Source organism: Scatophagus argus, chromosome 16, assembly GCF_020382885.2.
Source record: "Scatophagus argus isolate fScaArg1 chromosome 16, fScaArg1.pri, whole genome shotgun sequence".
NCBI classification, from domain to species: Eukaryota; Metazoa; Chordata; class Actinopteri; family Scatophagidae; genus Scatophagus; species Scatophagus argus.
Genome location: NC_058508.1, coordinates 12,862,945 through 12,883,101, shown reverse-complemented (window position 1 = coordinate 12,883,101; position 20,157 = coordinate 12,862,945). Strand labels below are relative to the sequence as shown.

The following is a 20,157-nucleotide window of genomic DNA, read 5'->3' as shown; positions in this document are numbered from 1 at the left end:
TAAGCTTAGGTAAAGTTATGAGACAGAGAAGATAATAAAAAAGAAGATAAAAAAAGGTAAGAAAGACGTGGCACTGCCTCTCTTTCTGCTACTTCGTGCTACTTCATCCTTGTTTACAGTCAGCTTTCAATGTGGTGATTAGTTCAGCAAATATAGTTTTATGTGAACATGCATCAGCCTAAAGTTTTTAGTCCTTCCTTTACTGAAAGAGACAAAGTTGTGGAAAGGTTTAGGAGAACAAATGCATTGAACCCCTTTTCTGGTACAAGGGTGAGGCAGACAAACCAGACACAGAAATACCATCACCACTACAAAGGATGACAGGGGATTACATTATCATGAGAAACACACACACTCACTCCCACACACATGCACGCGCGCACACACACACACACACACACACACACACACACACACACGGACATTCTCAAGTACTTGTCAGACTGCGTTCCCAGTGAGGCTGCTCCAGCTGGGAGCGTGGAGTCTTTGATTAACACACCATTCCATATGTCAAACTTTATGGTTTCAAAGTTTCTGAGCTCCACCAGCCTTGTGTGTGTGTGTGTGTGTGTGTGTGTGTGTAGTCCATCTTTCCTCAGCTGCTTGGAAGTGAAACTCAAACACATTTGGCCTTCCAGATTTGAACTAAACACTGTTTTTGTTATTAAAAGGCAGGTGGGAAAGCTGAGGAGCTTACAGGGATAAAGAGATCAAAGCATATACTTCTTGTAGTTGCAGTATTTAAAATATCGACCATTCAGATTTTTTCTTCGAGACACAAATATGCATTGCACCAGTGTAAACATAGTGCAAAGTTAGGAATATTGTGTGTATCTAAGCAAAAAGGACATTTTCTAGGTATACACAACATGAGGGAATAGCATGCACTGTGCCATCAGGGGACAGTATCTCTGTTTGTGTAAAACTTTGACCTTGGCTACTTTCTGAACTGACGTCTGAAGCTCTGCTATGGTGTAGCTCCCAGCAGGCCACCGGGTGGACCCTTCAATTTGCCCCCCATTAGCTGCCGTAATGACCTCATTATGATATCCCCACACAAATAGACACAAGTACACAAGATAAGGTGAGAACAGGTGCACTGAGCCTGCTTTGCTAACACCGGAATCAATCCACCTGTCTCAGTACTGTAAACCATACAGTTGTCGTTATCATAATGACTGAAACTATTATGTTACCATCTGGATGCCTGATTATTCTGTTTTGGTTTCAGCTACGTAACACCACTTGGATGAAAGTTTTCAGACCAAAGATTTTGATAAGAAAATGTTGGGACTGATAACAGAAGTAATCAGGTCGTGCTGCTTTGTACCAATTTGGATATCAGTCCTCGGCTAAGCAGAGGCACACAGACTTGTGTGTGCATAAGTATGCACATCGTCTGTTTGTCCAGGTGCACCCTCAGATGAGATTTGTTCGCCTATCTCCCTTCTACTTCCCCCTGTTAAATGCCCATTGAGAATCATTCTTTAAGTATGTTCAACAGAAGCGCTATCACCTGTTTAAACACGCACTCTTTTAGTTCCTACTGTAATAGTGTTTCTTATCTTACTTCCTACTGAAGTGATATGAAATGTAGACCCTACACGTGTTAATCTTGGCCTGTCTTTGTCAGTTTTTATGTGCACCTGGATTAATAACCTTGATGATTTCCGTCTTTGTTTATGTATGAGTGCAACAATGGAAGGCAAGGAAGGGACGGACACAAGAACAGTTCTTTGAGGTGACCTTTAGAGAGGGATCGATTGCAAAAGAAAAGGCCTCTGGGAAATCTGTTGCAGGCGTAATTATATTTCCCTCAACTCAAACAAAACCCACACAAATAGGCACATATATATGCTCATCAAGTTCTCTTCTCCTTTCCGCCTGTATCAGTCTAATGCCTTCATACCACAAAACACTCTCCTGGGGAAAGTATAGACACAAGAAGCCCTGCTGTCTTTATAACCACATAAATAGTCTGGCAGACATGAGGAAACCCTGTTTATCCCATTCCTTGAGCTGCCTTGGCAGAGTTTGTGATACTTTAAAATAACATTGCCATCTGGTAACAGGAGTTGTTAAATCTTTTAAGGTCAGGACCCAGCTGTAAATCAAGCAAATACAGTACTTTATCTTTGATACGTACAGAAGCAGACAGTAACCCAGACGTAAACCAATTTGATATCATTCCAGAGGAAGCAAAATCAGTACAATTTTGCAGTTAAAATGTTATAGCAAAGGATACAATGGGGGAAAGGACTGGAAGGAGGTGGTGCTTACCTCATCCTGCCTGCTTTAAACCTCTAATTAACAAGCAGAGTAATGAGTTGATGAAGTGACCGATCAGTTGACCTCTGACCCCTAAACCCTGACCTCTGCACCTTTTTCGCTAGTCCCTGCTGATGGACAGGGAACATCTGTAGTGTACTGGCACTCTTTGTCTGTGTGTGTGTGTGTGAGTGTTCGAAGCAGTGCAAAAACAACAACAAATAAATCCGTGATCAACAGAAAACATAAATAAACAAACAGTAGAGAAGCAAAAGACCCCAAAACTGCCCAAGAGAGATGTTTTTTGTCTCTTGTTCCAGTGGAAGTTTATTTAAGGCCTTTATGAAGTGACAAAACAACATCAGATAAACACAGCTCTCACCGTTTCATCTTACAGCTCACTCATTTGAAGCAGGCTCTGTATCCAGTAGATGAGGAACATGAGCTCTGTGCTCCGCTCAGTAGGTTAATATTTGGTCACAACTACAGCTGTTTCTAAAATGAATAAAAAATTTTGACAAAGCACACAGCCACAGCTGCACACTACCTCAATCTTCATCGACATCCGCATGTATACAGCGACACTCAATGTGTGCTGTTACCACACAGCAGCCCCTAGGGGGTGTTTTTGCCACACAAAGATATCACAGATATGAACGGTCTCTTGAGTCATTGCTTCTGTTTGTCCTAGGAAGAAACAAATAAATACAAACAAGTAAATACATTCAAAACTATTGTGGTCCTGTGGGCATACATACACCAACACTTTGTTTTAGGTGACTCCCTGCTGACAGTCCTTCCTGTCAGTGTGCAATGCAGGGGAAAACAGGATGTCAAGGCACTGAATGGCACTGGATGGCTGCTTGTCTCTTTTTCTTGTGATACTGGAATGACTATTAAGGAAGTATCCTGTAGTCTCAGTAGTGTGTGTGTGTGTGAGTGTGTGTTGGCTTTTCCCATCAGTCAGATGACCTGTTTTTTTGTGTGTTCAGGTAGAAGGCTAATGAGGATGTTTGGATTTGTATTTTATGGTGTGCTATGCAATAACAACACAAACAAATTAGCAGGTTTCTGTTGTGTGTTGTTTAGTCTATTTGTTTGCGCGTGTGTTTGTGTTTCCTGTCTTACTGATTCCTTCATTGACTCTCTGTGTGTTCTCATTCCTGTTCTTCCTGAGAGCCTGGTGGTCTTCTTTTCCCCCTTTTCAGAATTCACTACTTTCTCTCACTTTTTCTCTTCCTGTCTTTCTCCCTCTCTCACTCACTGCAGAGACTCATTCACATCTACATCTACACTCACGTCCAGTCCCTCCCCCACATTCATGTGTAGTCTTCTCTTTCTATCCCCTGCATGGCTTTGTGCAGCAGTCACAATGCCAGGGGCCAGGCGATGAGGTCATTCTCCACGGGAGAGCTGCAGGCCTGACTGAACCTCGACCATCCCCACCACCATCCAGCTCACAGAGGACTAACAGACCGGCGGTCTCACCTCCCCCAGCACGATGCATCTTTTACTCAGCTCAGACAACATCATCTCTCCACCCATTCAAACCACAGGGCAAGCAGGCAAACATATCATTTGTCGGAAGTTCATATTAGCCAGGCTGCATGCTTACAAGCTGTTGCAGAAAAACACACTCATACATCCACATTGATGAGTGCACGCATGTATGCACATACACACAGTCACACACACACACACACTCAGACACAGATACATAGCTGGAAACTTTTGTCCTCTCTCATACCCTCTGCTGTGTTTCAACCTGTCCCCTGCTGCCTCTTCCGCCCCCTGTCATTTTTCTCCGTACTTTGCTCCAACCCTTTTCTCCACGCAGTTCTTTGAAAGTAGTGAGTCATGTAGTAATGTTTGAGTCCTTTAAGAATGTTGCATTCTCTCCAAAGTGTACCCCAGAGTCTGTGCAGGACAGTTTTCCAGCTTACTATGATTCATCCTTGCCTTTTCAGCTGCTTTTGCTATCAATATGTGTGCGTGTATATGTCTCTGTGTTTTTGCATATGTGTGTAGACCTATTTTCCTGATCATGTATGTGTGTGCAGAGACTGCACATGCAAGACTGATGCACAAAGAAAGTGGTGTGTTTGTATGCATGTGCAGTGCATTCTCTCAAAAAGGAGAGAAACTGACCTTTTTTTTGGATGCTTGCTTTGGGGAGCTGTAGGGAATCACATCAGTCTCACCTCAATAGCTCATAACATAAATCTTTCTCAGAAACACTAAAAGTGAAAGTCAAGAGAGTAAAGGAGAGAAGGATATTAAAAATCAGTGTTAACACTTTTAAGCTGAAACATGTGTGCTCTGAGATTGTAGACAGTGTTACGTTTCATTTCATGTGAATGAATATGTATGGTAAATGTGCACATGGGCATGACAGTGACTTCCTAGCCAGTGTTTGCCCCTGCTGTGAGGACATGATGTTCCTGCAACTCTTCAGTGCCTTTATAGCTCCACCAGGTCCAAAGTACAACCCACACACTGACCACAGCACATTAGCCGAGGACAGAACAGCCCAGCGCCCTACAGAATAGCCTGGGTCGGCCCATGGCCTCCTATTGTATACATCCCCTCTGCTTTGTCTATGCTACTGTGATAGGTTCCAGTGCACAGGCACAGACAACAGTCTTGTTATAGCATGTTAATTCTCCCATGACCTCCTTGTTGGTTTGTGGGTGTCACTCTGGTTGAGTTTTATTTAGATTAGGGGTGCTCAGCCTATTTCCATGCTCGATAACTTGTTACGAGCTTGTGTTAGAGAATTGAGGCCATCATAGGGCAATTTGGCTTTTCATATGATTACTGTAGACTAATGCTGTTATCCAGTTATTTATAGTACATACAGTGACTCAACTGTCAATGGAGCCGCATGATTAATTGCATTTAAATTGCTATTTTGATTAATATCTGAATGAAAACTTCACACAAGACAATGATCCTGCTGTATTTAGTTTGGCAGGGGCGTTTACTCCTTCTCGCCAAGCCCTTCATGATTAACAATGCAACAGCAGAAACTAAAACAAATTTAATATATGAATGAGAGAGATGGAGAGAGATGAAGGAGTACAACAGGGAAAAACCATACATATGTCCATGACAGGAGGGTTTTTCCTCAAATAATTTCAAGAAAAGACAGAGCACTTCACTGATCATAAAAAAGAATAAAGGTCACTGCATTTCTTGTTAATTATAGGTGTTATTTGTAACGAATAGGCTGAGAAATCTGCTCCAGATCTTTTATTGATATCAGTAAATTTTATGTGTCATTTTTTGTTTTACCAGCAATTAAAACCTCCAGGTTAAAAAAAAAATCATTTGGTATTCACTCCCACTTTTTCATGAATTCATTGTGTTCAACGCCTAAGACATGACCTATGCTCTTTGTTTGTGTTCTGCTTTGTCTTCTGTGGTGTGATGGTGTGATGGTGTGATAGCATGCCAAAGAAGTCTAACTCTTCCTCTTAAGATGTTCCATCAGAGAGGAAACTCACTCACTTGTTTGGATGAGCCTCTCAAAACTTGCTTTGGTTTTAAAATGAAGTTGAATTCCTGAACTGTGTTGAAATGTGCTTCAGACTTCTGTCTTGCTGCAAAAACTCAGCCATTAAAGTAGTTTCAGCATCATAACAGAAGTCTTATACCGCTCACATACCTGAAAATCTCAAGACACAAGGGTAAAGAGAAGCAGTATATTTGTTGCAATTTTTTTTCCAGGGAAATATGAATGAAATTTGAAAGCCGTAAAGCCGTTTCTGAGCGAGAAAATTGCTCATTGTATCCAGCGAGTTGCTTCGTGTTGCTGTTACGGTGAAATGAAGTTTCCAGTTAGCAAATGGCTGATGTTAGGATATTTCATGGTGTTAGCACATTATAAAAGAGGTGTTAGTTGGTTGCTCAACACTGTTCAGGGTTGCTGGCCGTGTGTCTGATGAAGCTGTCTGTTTACAGCAGGGAAGGCCTTACGTCAGTCAGATGTCAGCTATTGAATGTCAGCTATTCCTCTCCCCTCTGTGCACCCAGTGCACGTATTACCTCACTGCCCAGAGCCCTGCTTGATGAGCTTTACATACACACACACACACACACACACACACACGAGTACAGTGTATCCCTCTTCCTCAGGTCCCGGGGCTTTTTCTGTGTTTTCCCTGTATAAATGTATGTGCTTGTGAGCGTGCATGTATAATATGTTGTGTTATGTAAATACTTCTCAGGTTTAAACCCCAACAAAAGACAGTTTGTGTCTCGATCTGCTTCTCAAATGGTTATCTTGTTCTTGAGCTGCAAGGTGGGAATTTTGAGGGGGGGGGGGGGCATGCCCGCAGGACAGCGGCATGTCTTGTGATGTTTAGTGACTTGTCAGGATGTGTACGTGTGTGTGTGTGTGTGTGTGTGTGTGAGAGAGAGAGAGAGAGAGAGAGAGAGAGAAAGTGAGAAGGAGAAAGAGGAATAATCCTTGCCACCTACACAAAATGTATAGGCTTGTTTTAGCTGCCTATGATATATTTGTGTGCATTTAGTAAAAAGATTTCTATACTATCTTTACATGACAGGTGAGGAAGAGAATATCTCACCCTCGCTATCTGTCAACCTCTGTCTCTCTGTCTCTTTCCTTCATTCCAGTCGCACGTCCCCTGGAGACACATCAGAAAGTTTGAGGCTTAGGCCTGTCAGCGCCTGAGCCAAACTGACCCTTTTCCCTTCTAAGTGGAGGAAGAGCTTGGTTTTTCCCGCCTTCGGGGAAACAAACAATGGAATGGGCATTAGGAAAGTGTGAAAATGCACAAGTAATAAAAGTGCTATAACAAAACGAGTTGTCAGATGAAAAAAAATTAAGTAAAATTAGTCAACAGCATAGCAATCTAATGTGCGAAAGGAAAAAGAAAGAAAAGGAGAGGAAAGCTGGGGATGTACTGCAGGGTTGGACATGTTTGTGATGTTTCGACTCTGACATCATGGCTGCATCAGCAGGTGGTGTGTGCTGGATGTTCAGGTAGGCCTGTAAAACGGCCTTGTCACGCTGAATACAATCAGCAGTCTGAAAGCAGGGGAGCAGGGAACCTTGATCCATGTTGCCAGAAGCTGAATGTGTGAGTCAGACATTATTTCCCTTTTCTTTAACGATACAGGAGAGAGGGAGGGAATACAATAGATGTGGACCTGCTTTGCCTGGAAGATTATTCAAATGTTCACTGCAGTAACATCAAAGATCCCGATGCAGCATACTGTATATTTACAGTCAGGTTACTGTTAAATTTTGATGTTTGCCCTGCACCCTGTAACACACCCTTCTTTCTCCTCACATCCTCCTATCACCAGCTTGCTTTCTTACTCTTTTCCTCCTCAGACTCGTTCTTTCTTCCACTGCCATAAAACTCTGGCTCTCACCTCCCTGATGCCAACCTGAATATGTGTGTTGGGAAGTGTTCCAAGCAGTAGTCACAGCAGAGTTATGAGGTTATGTGGACAACCTCTGAATCATTATCACTGCCGCTGTTAAAACTAATGGCAGCTGTTGTAAATATGCCATTTTAGGCTACGTGCAAGTGGGTGTGAACAAAGTGTTCATTAAGCTCGGCCTGGTAGAAGGCCTAAGCTGTCTGGTATTCACTGCATCAGCTTCTCAACAGCACTATGCTCGTCCCAGTAAAATCTCTCTCTTTTTATTTCTGTTCTACTGTCTTTCGCTGTCTTTATTTCCACTTTTCCTCCCCTATAAAGAAACTACCAAGCCTGTCCTATCCACTGCCATGCCAGCCACACAGCGGTGTAAGAAAAGCACTGGGGTCCAGGATGGGCACAGTGAGGAGGAGGAGGTGATAAGGGCATATTGCCCTCTTGTGAAGTTAGCATTGGCAGACTAGTAGGGTCCAAGGTGCCAGTGCCAGGTCAGTGGAAATTCAGTCTGATATTTTATCTTAGGGCTACTGCTTCAATTAGGCTCAAAGGTTTCAGGAAAACGATTCTGTGGCAGTGAGTCTTTTCTCCATACTGGCCCTTCTGCCCTGAATAGTATTGTTTGCTTGAATGACTGGCAGTGTTTGTTTGTTTGTTTGTTTGTTTTGGAGGTGGGTGCTGAACTCTATACTTTTAAGGGTACTGACCGAATTACATTGCGTCTACTGAGTTCTGATTCACAATAGATCAGAATCAGTGGCAAATGTTGTTACGTGAAAGAGTATCTGAGAAGGAAACAGACACTTTTCAAAACTCTTACTAGCAGCAGCTCTAGTTGGAGGCACAGCTGTAAAGTACATCCTTAGACTTTGCTCTGATTGCAGACAAATCAGATTTGCTCTCAAATCAAATCTTTAAGACTGTAGTCTGCAAGTGATCAGACAGGATAGATTGGAGTCTCTTAACAGCAGCAAACAAACAGGTAGATCCTCGTTATATCTGATTATCTTCCATCCATCCATTTTCTATACCGCTTATCCGTCAGGGTCATGGGAGGGGGGACTGGAGCCTATCCCAGCTGACCACGGGCAAGAGGCGGGGTACACCCTGGACTGTACACCAGTCAATCGTAGGGCTGACACACAAAGACAGACAACCACACACTCTCACACTCACACCTAGGGGCAATTTAGAGTAGCCAATTAACCTAATGTGCATTTTTGGTATTGTGGGAGGAAGCCGGAGTACCCGGAGAAAACCCACGCAGACACAGGCCCAGACCGGGATTCGAGCAATCTGAAACCCTCTTGTTATGAAGTGGCAGTGCTAAGCACTGCTGGTCTTCTGAGGCTACAGTATGTGAGCTGTCCTCTCCCTGCTGCATTTAACAAATGCACAAATGTGCCACTTAATCTGTGACCTTTGATTCTAACTTTCTAACTAAAAAATAGTTAAGCTATTCACCAAAATAAGTGACTGAATAAACTCATATTTTGCTGAGAATGAATCGTGACATATCAAGCGTGCAAAGTGTAGTCTGGCTTTTGCAAGGTCATCACAGTCATAACACTTAAATGTGCAGATTAGACCAAATAGATGCATTTTCTTTCAATTATCAAGGAAAAACTTGCACTCAGGGAAATTAGAAAATCTAAAGTATGACGTTCGGCTGTCTTTCTCTCCAACTGCTTGTCTGTATCTTAGGTGGTCTGATCATTGCAGTCCGTATGAATGACGTGGTTTGCTTCAGCAGGTTTTAGCAGCAGTGTACAGGTCACACAGATCACCAGACCCTGCCCTCAGGTGCTTTGGCACTGCATATTGAGACACACACATCTAAATTTTTAGGCCACAGGATGCCTGCAACTTTACACCCCTTATAAACCCAAAAGGTCCAGGTGTGTGGGTTTAACACGGTGTGCTCCCTGCACTCTGTTGGTTTTAAATACAACTTCCAACATTTAATCGCACAGCTTACTCTAAGTAGACCTCTTTAGACCTCCACGTATACAAACTTAAGCCCCCATTAGATCTTTGAGAAAGAAATATCAGACCAAAGCACTCTTATATTCTGTTACGAATTTAAAAGGTGTTCAGTGTGCAATAGGCCATAGCAAAGTAATAACACCAAGTGTGTTTTGGAGCTTATGATGTTTATCAGACATGGAGTTTGAGAGCCTGGAGGACCAAAGCCAAGGGCAGATTTGGTTAAAAGGCGAACTGAGTTTTTAAAAAAGTGAGGGTTCTCTTTCTCCTCGCCTTTCTCTTCTCTCTTCCTATTTCATTGACCATCTCTAAGTGGTCAGTGCCAGCAGTCGTAAACCGTTATGTCTGCCTGCAAACCTCCAGGGCCAACTCAGTGCCTCATCGTTGCCTGTACATTCATTATAGGCCAGCTCACATCAGTCCCAACAAATACTAGGACCTTGTAAAATCATTCAATAGTAAGCTCAACCTAGCGTATTTTAAAAGAGGAGCAGAGGTAGCAGAATGCTTAAAAATAACAGTTTGTAGTTTTGTATATTCTCTTCTTTCTATCTCAGGAGTTTCAGTGTTACGCATCTGAATTTATGTTGTGCAAGAAGAACTTATGCATACTGTAGCACACTGTAGATTTTTGTGGTGTGTTTAGTCAGCAACATTAGTCAGCCTCCAGTTTAAAACTAGTCCAGATCATCCATAAGAAATTAATCACTGTATTACCAAAATTAGTTTACCAGAAACAATCCATCATCAACCTGCCCTCAAGTCCCAAAATACGTGAATGCACATTAATTATTTTCTCAGAGATGTGCCTGGTTAAATCATTAAGCATAAGCATTTAAAAACAGATTAAAAGAAATAAAATTAAAATAAATATTCTCTTTATTTGGCGCCTGCTGCCATCATTTCTTTAACTGCTGTATTATGAAGTATCTTACCCGGTTCTGTTATTCAAAATCTCCACGGGACAGCAGTTCAAATCTAGACTAAATAAGACACAACACGCACCACTCTTGGAGTTTGGAGTCCAATTGAAAAAAATGGGCAGAAGCTGGCATGGCCCAGTCCCTCCATTTTTCACCCGGTCTCTAGGGAGAGACAGTGCGCGTGCCAAAAGCTTTCATGTCATAAATATCCTCCCTAAATGCTTCAGCACTTTATAATTATCTAACTTTCATCTCCCCCTTTTTCTCTCTCTCACTGTCTCATACCACTGCCTGTTGTCAGTGGTGTGTATCCGTCTGCATGTGAGTGCACCAGTGTGTGAATGTGCTTATGTGTGCATAGCGGTTTATGTAGTTAGAAAACAAACCTCAGTGTGTCCACACTAACAGAGCTCAAGAGGGAGTGAGGTGGTAGTTGCATGTGGTTGTGCTCAATTTTAAACTCTGGACATTAAACTGTACATCACTTAGTCAGCCTCATAAAACTGTTTTCAATCTTACTGTGATATAACCATAATGAGTCACAAAACAAGCTTGTAAATGATATTGTTAACCTCCATCATCAGTGAAAATCTAATTCATGGTTTTATGCTTTTTTTGTGAGTTTGCCTGTGCTTTACAGGTTATGCTGACTAATCACAACTCTTCACCTAACAACCAAACAAAAGGCAGCTCTGTTGTACATGATACTCACAGCAACCTACCACATCCAGGGAAACTTGTTGAGAATGTGCACAGTGCATTTTTGCAGCCCTCCCAGAGATTTTAATTCTGGGTAGTACAGTAGGTTGCAGCATTCCCAAGTCCCTGACAGCAGGAATATCAACGGGGATAGCACAGTCAGGCAGCTGTTCTGGTGTCAGTTTTTTGTTGAAATTTGGGTCTCCAGGTAAAGGATGATCACCATGTCACACTGCTGTCTTTCTTAGGTGGAAAAACTGACATATATTTGGTGTCCTCAGGTCATTGCTTGTATCATGGAGTTGTGTAGACTTGCAAAACAAAGACTATTGTTCTGATTTGCCAGAATCAACAGGCTGTATTACTGTTAACTGTGCTAGCCAAACTTAATCCTTCAAGCACTTAAGGCATGAACACTGTGCCAGCCAAATCAGTGGCACATCACTGCCAAGCCAAGACACAACTTGGAGAGCTGGGAAGTTCCCATATGCGGTGCAGTTGTTGATTGTTTTGGTTATTGCAAAACCTCTTCCACCCAGACGACTGAGCATCCTGGATGGGTTCCCCAGTAAGGGCTTGTGTAACTCAACATTCTGCGGCCCATTAACAAACACAAAGACATGGCAGCACGCTGCACTGTTAAAGAGCCCTTTGGTGTTAATGGCATAATGGTAGTGCGGTGTGTTGAGGCAGTAATGTAAGAGATAAGATGTCTGCTGCTGAACAAATAAACAGCTGTGCTGCAGTAGAGAAGGATGGAGAAGAAAGAGGAGGGAAGAGAAGAGGTGAGCAAGAAAGACTGTCAAACACCAGCTAGGAAGAGCAACAAGAAATCCAGCTACAACAAGCAGCCCTGATTTTATTCCATTAATGACTGAAATCCCCTAAGCCAACCGCATTTTTATGGATGTTTGAGAACAATAGTCGGCTGTTGCTGTGTTGTGTGTGTAAACTTTTCCTATCATTCCCACGCACACATACATGCAAGATTCTCATTGTGTTGTACAACCCGAGGCGGCAGCTGGATTTTAGTATGGCTAGGTTAATCTGACTAGCATTTTCTTCTTTGCAAAAGCACATAGTTCCACAATGAGCACAACACAGTGCAATGGAAGAGTTACTCAAAGGTGTCTCTTCTTTCTGACTGCTTCCATTTTGCTGTTAATTCTACCCATGACTGCGTCATTGTCTTTCTTGAACTTGACGCTGCTGTTTCACTGCTCTGATAGCAGATAATGCCATTATCACTAGCTGCTACATTCTGCACCATAAACAAACACATACACTGGAAATGCACTGTAATGTGATGTCATCTGGACAGGAACTGCTTGTGTTTGCACAAGGGAATAGATGTCAGCAGGATAGTATGAAAGTAATTAACAATTGGACATCCACATGATGCACTTTTGCATTTTTTTAGTATGTCTTCTTACATGCACATGTGCCAGTAAGAGTGTGTGCGTGTGAAGGCACTTAGGCTGCAGGGATCTCCACATATCTCAACCATGACAGAAGCTTTGTCTCCCTCCCTAGGGTGGAGGTGAACTTCCTAGCCCCTTCGGAGTCTGCGGGGTCTCTCTGTCTCTCTTCCTCTTTCTGTCTGTCTCTGTCAGAACAGCACATCCATTGTTAGGGGGGAGAACAGGGGGGGTGCTCTGCCTTTTCATAAGGTCAGAGGGGCTACAGGTAGCGGAAAAGACAAGATTAATCACTTCATCTGGGACAGGCAGGGAGGGGGGGCGATAGACCAAGAGATGAGAGAAATAGGTGGGGCAGAGGCAGAATTAGAGGGAAGAAAGGGGTAATTGAGAGGGGAGAGGAAGAGAAAAAGTTATCGAGAAGAGACAGGGAGGAAGTTGGGGATGAAGAAAGGGAAAGAGGGACAGGTAGAGACAAGGGGAAGCAATTACTTGCATAAGTGTCTTTGTTATGCTTACCGATGCATTCAGAGAGAGGCAGGGCATGGAAAGAGAGAGGTGGTCAAGGGTAATTACCTAAATGCAGGTTTGCTTGCTTTTGATCCTCCCGCTATGACTATGCGCCTCAGTCATGAACATCCTACTCAGTTGCACGATGCATCATCGTCGTCGTCGTCAACACCGTCATCATCACCACTACGAAAGGGCTGACAATGAAGTATATCCTATCCTGAATCACAAAGCATTTAAATATGTTTTTATATAATTTTAGCACCATCTAAGATATGACAAAAGGTAATGACTTACATATGCTGATTTTCCCTCTCTATTTTTTATACTCAAATTTCTCCTCTAGCCTAGGTAATTTTCATAAACCACACATTATTAGTAATACGTGACCTGAAGACGACTCCCCCAGAACTCGCTGAATAAACGGACTCCATGCCGAGCGCAGGTGGTCACAGATGTGAGGAGAGTTGAGGGCACTCCTGCAGATGTTGCTCTGACTAATCACCATCAAAGCATTTGTGTCATATGAGAGTGCCAGTCCGCGTGTTTTCGTGTGCTTTAATATGTGTGTGAGTGTGTTGACATGCACAACCGTGTGTGTGTGTGCCGACTGCATGCATAATACCACGAGCACCGGTGTGTGTCTGTGCATCTTTTAGCCTGTGTGTGTACACTTCAAAGAGTGAGTGTGTTTCTTTTACACATGCGTGTGCACTGTGTGTCCTGGATAATGTGTGAGTCAGTGGCCAGCTGCATTGCACAGGGCCTACCTGTGGGTGTAGCTGGCCCAAATCCACCTTCTTAAGCCTGCTTTTTATTCAGTGTCACATAAACAAATACCAGCAGGGTCTGTTCACTTCCAAAATACTCAATAACATCCTCAGATCTTTCTTCAACATCTGGTGAACCGCAGTTTTTGTTTTTTTTTGTTGTTTTTTTTTAACCAGGGAGGTTCATGTAAAGCAACACTTGTATGTTTGTAGTTTGCGGCAAGGTGTGTTGTGTCATGTAAACCTTTTCATTTCTGAGTACTGTCACGAGCGCAGACATACACAACACCCACACATTATTTTGTAGAAACCTGCATGTTTTCATAGGCAATATATACTCAAACACAGGCAGACCGGTGCAAACATTCAGTGACATACACACATAACTGTGTACGGGCTCAAACTTGCCCCACATTCACTCAGTAGATCTTGTATGTCTTTGATATGCCTGACCCTCTTTTATTGTTTTTTCTATGTTTCTCCATAAGGTGGTATGTAACTGTTTAGATAGATAAATATACCCTGAAGGGGAGAGATGAGCAGAGAGAAGGAGGAGAGGAAGGATAATGAAGTTCTCTCTTGTCCTAACACATCTCAGCAGTGGGACTTTAATCAGCTAAGGCTTAATGCATTTAAACAGCCCGATTAGGAAAGTCTAACAGGCGCTTTCCCTACTTGGCTGAAACAGAAATTAAGTGCTTAGGCACAGCTATCATTTTGTTTGTTTTCTCACCCTCTCTTTCGAAAGATACACTCAGAGATAGCGCCTTTGATTGCGTGCTGAAACAACGGGGCTAATATGATATAAAGGGGGAGAGAAAGCGTACACCTGTAGTAACTGATAAGTAGTAATAATGGCATTTTCAAAAAATACGAAAAGTTGTATTTGTTTTGAATCCGATGATGAACGAAGCCGATGGATTTGTTGGACAATGTTCTCACTAAATGCTTTAGTTTTTGGGTTTGTTTTAAACGATGACTTTAACTGAGGAGAGTGGGTGTTTGTTTGGAGGTGGATGATGATGAAGAAATCAGTTGTGTATGCACTTCGGTGTGTGTGTGTGTGTGTTGGGGTCATCCCTTCTGAGCGATGGCTGTTGAACCTCTTCACAGAGCTTACGGACACAGTGTTACTCTGTGTTTTCCATCATGCCGCTCTAAACTCTTCTGTGTGTTTTGCATGTTAGTGTGTGTGTGAAAAACAATTCTGAAAAACTGTGAGGTGATGCATCATAATAGCAGGCCTGTTGGTAATCTCTGTCTTCTTTTTCTTCTCCCTTTCTCCTCTTCCTTCTCTGTCTCTTTCTCCTTCAGTGACATATTTGATGCCATGTTCCCAGTCACCCACATTGCAGGGGAAACAGTCATCCAGCAAGGTATGTATAAATGTTTTGCTGATGAATGTGTGTAGTTACAATCAGTCATTTGTAAGCTGTATATCACAGTTTGGCTCTCATTAATTAATAATCCTATGAAATTGGGATGTTATAGTTGATCATTCTAATCATAGATTTGCAGAACACTGTGGATAGATATTAAAAAATATATTGATATTGATAGATTAGATTAAAGGAAAGGTTCTGACAGCTCTGATGTTTTGAGTTAGATTATCTTGTATAAATGTGATTCTCGTAGCCAATTAAGGGAAGGTGCAAGGGAAACAATTAATATACTATTGTCACTGATGAACTTCAACAACTTAGGCCCCTGTTTTAGTTATGCAGGTGCAATGGCGCAAAGTGGAACATCTTGGGTGCACAAACTTTGTGGGCATATCAAAGTGCATAAGGGCTGGGTGAAGGTGAATATAGATCAGATTGTGTGTTGAGTGATAAGTACTCTCTCAGCTAGTCACATCACTGCTCTCCTAGCTCTGAAACAGGGAAGACATTGAAAAACGGAGCACCACCATATCATGTTGTTGTCTGGATGGTGCAGGACGGCACAACCTGAACACATGCAGTTGTGCTTGTTGCTGCACTATCACAAAATAGGGCTTGTCATACAAAATGCCACTGCTCACATTCTCTTTGCTCCACTCATACGTTTCCCCACTCTAGACCAGATGTCAGGTCTTGCTCCTCTGCCTAACCACCATTAAAGCCTTCATTGTAGACCTGGACGTTGAAGGGACACGGAACTTAGCAGGACCAGAGTACATTTTTCCATTAACACCCTCCCTACACACACACACGCACACTCCTATCAAACACAGACTCAGACATGTTGAATCACACATTTAAAACACAGACAATACCCGTTTTCAGATAATACTGTGTTCACAGGTTACACTTGTGGACAGACAGACTTTCAGTAAAGGTTCTGGGACATGCAGTTGCTCAGTCTTTCCCACCTACTCTTTAGACAGCTTTCCATAGTCTATCAGTCCTAATTTGGTGATAATAAGTCTAGCTAACTTTGCAGGGCCCCCAGTTCCAGACAGTCCATTGTTATATATACTACAGAATGTGGTATATGGTATATACAGCGCTGATGTCACTGCTAATGTCTGGACTACTGTACAGCTTCAAAAAACCCACGCCTGCCACAGGCCAATCATACACTATTTAGAAACAGTTAGGAGTTATCGACTCTGTAGCTCGAGTGGTGTTTAAACAAGGGGAGAATTTACTCTATCATAACATGCAAAGCAGAGTACAGATATGCTTTCTTTGTAATCAGTTGTCTAATGTGATGCATCAAGTTAATTTAATCTCCTGTTTCTGAAATATATCCAGTTGTGCAGATGCAATTGGTTCTTGAAAAATCAAATTCCACCATGACACTAGTTTTGACACTTAGCTAATTATATTTAGCTTAATGGTGCACCAGCTTTGTGGGCACAACACAACTTCGAGGCCAAGGATGTAACCAAGGATGTTTTTCTTTTGAGCAAAGCCAAAGAACCTAAACTGTGTGTACGACAATTAGCTCATGTTGAAACAAGGCCACACTGAGTACACCAGCCTGCCTGCTTGCCTGTTCGTGTGTGTGTGTGTGTGTGTGTGTGTGTGTGTGTGTGTGTCTTTGTGCATGTTCTGGTCAAATATTTGCCTGCGCTCTCAGCCACAGGGGGAATTGGAAAGCTGCAGAACAAAGACTTGAGCACCAAAGTGATAAAAGACAGGAAGAGTAGAAGAAAAGAAAGACAGAACGAGAGGGAATTGAAAGAGAGATAGATGAGATGAAAGAGAGGGAGGTAGAGGAACAGAGAGGGACATAGGAGCGGGCCAGGTTGCAGCAGGTTGTGTGTGTGTGTGTGTGTGTGTGTCTGGGACAAACCATCAGACAGACAAGGAGCGTTTTGTGTGACAAATAGAGCTATATGATTAACGAGCACTCTCCACTCAGTATTAATTAGCCGTGTGAACTCCTGTGAACTTTACACACAGGGCGCCGTCAACCTTGCAACTCTTAAGGTCAGCATATACACACAAGAATGCATTTACACATGCACACTTGGTTCCTACAAAATGCACACACATGCATACTTGTGTCATGTATACTCATGCATCATCACCCACTTGTAACCTCTGAATGGAGTTGCTTTTATATCTTATTGTAAGTGGTAGCTGCAGGGAGTGTGCTTGTGTACAAGGCCGTCAGTCCTTTTTAATAACTTCCCTTGAGCCCTATGTAATGGATAGCATAATTAAAGAAACACTTCACCATTTTTCAGCCTTATCTCCAGACTGCATGCTTTTAACGAACATCAACCAACCAGATGTCATAGCAAGGTTTAAAGTTCACTTTGAAAGAACAGCGAGCTTCTGTCAGTTACACAACAAAGATCCGATCAGCAGACCAGACAACATTTTGAGATGCCAGCTTTGCACACATAATGGCTACTCATCAATTGGTTGCAGCTGATATAGGAAACACAAAAGTGGAAATAACTTTTGAACTCAGTGAAGCTCATATGGTATATTCTCATGGCGAGTTGCATCTTTGTTGAGTCTGAGATGTCCTGAAATGCCCACTGTCCACAGCATAAACCCCGTCTGTCTTTTCTGCTGGTGCACCCTTTGGCCTAACTTGAAATATACTCCAGCTTGTAGCCCCTCAAAAATGTCACATTTAATCTACACTTTTGTATTTTGTAAGGATTAAACAAGCCAAAATTTGTCAGGAGGATTTAGAGGTGTTAGTAGATTTAGATATGGTAGATAGAGATATTGGCAAGCCCGGTGAATAATGCATTTGGGAGGAGGCAGCTGCATCTCTGATGTTGGGTCTGTCCTTAAGCTTAAGCTTTTAGAGGCATTGAATGTATAAAACATAATAGCAAGTCAAGTAATAAAGAGCTATTTTTTTGAGAAGAAGGGATGGAAGTTAGCAGACACGAAGACTGTGGGAAAATATGTGCCTTTGTGTGTTTATGTACAAATTTCAAGGTAGACAAATCCCAACAATTTCTCAACTTATTTTTGTTCCCAAGCTCAAAGAAAGTGGCATTCCAAGTGTTTGACAAATGATTTTAATCTTTTAATGCACCCATTTTTATTTTTATGGTTTAAAAATCCACCTTTGAGAACTTAAGCAGGAAGAGGTAGTAATCGGAAGAATAAGCTTTCCTGTTGGCTCCAGACACTTTTTTTTTCCATCTCTCTCACGAATCCCTGTGTTTCTCCTCTTTCCTTCCCTCCAGGCGATGAAGGGGACAACTTCTATGTGATTGACCAAGGTGAAGTGGACGTAAGTGGCAAACATGGAGACACAAGCACACACAACAGCCGTCATTCGTGTTCTCTTCAGAGTAGTTTACTTCATTCAGTTAAATTGACACAAGCAAAGCATTACAAATAAAGGGGATTCCAGTATGCAGCATACAGGTGGGTAGGTCATAAGAAGGATTATGACTCACAGGGAAAACACTGCCTTCTCCACTCATGTTGAGACAATGTTTCGTCCTAACAATGGACAGGTTGTATTGGATTGCCCCCATGTTTTGTGCTCTTCAAAGTTCGGTTCCACTTTGATGACAATCTGAACATGGCGCAATGGAGCCGCTGTGAAGGCAACCGAACTGAGGACCTCTTTTGTCTTTGCAAGTCTGACACAGAGCGATAGAGTTAAGTGGAGAGATAAAACAGGAGCTGATGGAAAGTTACACAGGAAGTGACCTTATCGGTTTACAGCGGTGAAGATGGAGACAGAGGGGTTAGAAGAGAGAGGCAGGTTGGTAAGCTTGGCTGAGCGTACCTGAGAGATGGAAGTGTATAAATACTGAGATGGTGCCTTGATAGAAAACCTCGCATAAACAAACTCTTACCTAACATTGTTGCATTGACTTGCGTTGTTTCAAATGTTGACTTGTCAAATGTGATTTGAGATAAGTAATGAAAGCTAGCTGTATGCACGCCCTGCCCTATATTCAGACTTTGTAGACTATGTAGGAAATTCAGTAAGAGAAAAAGCAGAGAATAACTCCCCCTTGATTAAATGTCCCAAACTTTATTACTTACCTTTTATTCCTCTTTTTCTTTCCATGATTTCCCCCAATATTTGTCATCAGCTGTCACCAGGGTTAAGTAGACTCGCGTATGGTCTGACATTCATGCTACATGGTACACCACAAAGGAAATTAAAGATTTCATTCCAAAATCTAAGGTGTTTTTTGCCGCGCGGCATAGGGGTGCAGTGGTTGGCACTGTCGCCTCATAGCAAGAGGGTTCCAGGTTCGAATCCCGGTCTGGGCCCTTCTATGCGGAGTTTGCATGTTCTCCCTGTGCCTGCGTAGGTTTTCTCCGGGTACTCCGGCTTCCTCCCACAATACCAAAAACATGCACATTAGGTTAATTGGCTACTCTAAATTGCCCCTAGGTGTGAGTGTGAGAGTGTGTGGTTGTCTGTCTTTGTGTGTTGGCCCTGCGACTGACTGGCGACCAGTCCAGGGTGAACCCCGCCTCTCGCCCGTGGTCAGCTGGGATAGGCTCCAGCTCCCCCGCGACCCTGACGGATAAGCAGTATAGAAAATGGATGGATGGATGGATGGTTCACTTCACCCTATAATGTAGTTGTACTCTTCTGCTGGGCACCCATAACTGTCAGCTGGTGTTTAAAAAGTTAATAAATAATAAAACAAATATAATTCAATACACAAATACTATACCTTAATAAAGTCGTAAAAGATTCTTATATCTGCTCACACCTACATTGTAATAAATTCAA

The 20,157-nt window shown here is 42.5% G+C and overlaps 1 protein-coding gene across 3 annotated transcripts in view; it reads left to right on the top strand.

Annotated features, from left to right (window-relative positions):
- The window catches only part of prkar1b (protein kinase, cAMP-dependent, regulatory, type I, beta), a 58,389-nt gene that overhangs the window by 20,042 nt on the left and 18,190 nt on the right, over positions 1–20,157 (top strand). For all 3 annotated transcript variants that reach the window (XM_046415541.1, XM_046415542.1, XM_046415543.1), the window contains 2 exons: positions 15,301–15,362; positions 18,635–18,681. In XM_046415541.1, coding sequence (XP_046271497.1) covers positions 15,301–15,362; positions 18,635–18,681 — 109 coding nt within the window. The remainder of the gene's footprint in view (positions 1–15,300; positions 15,363–18,634; positions 18,682–20,157) is intronic.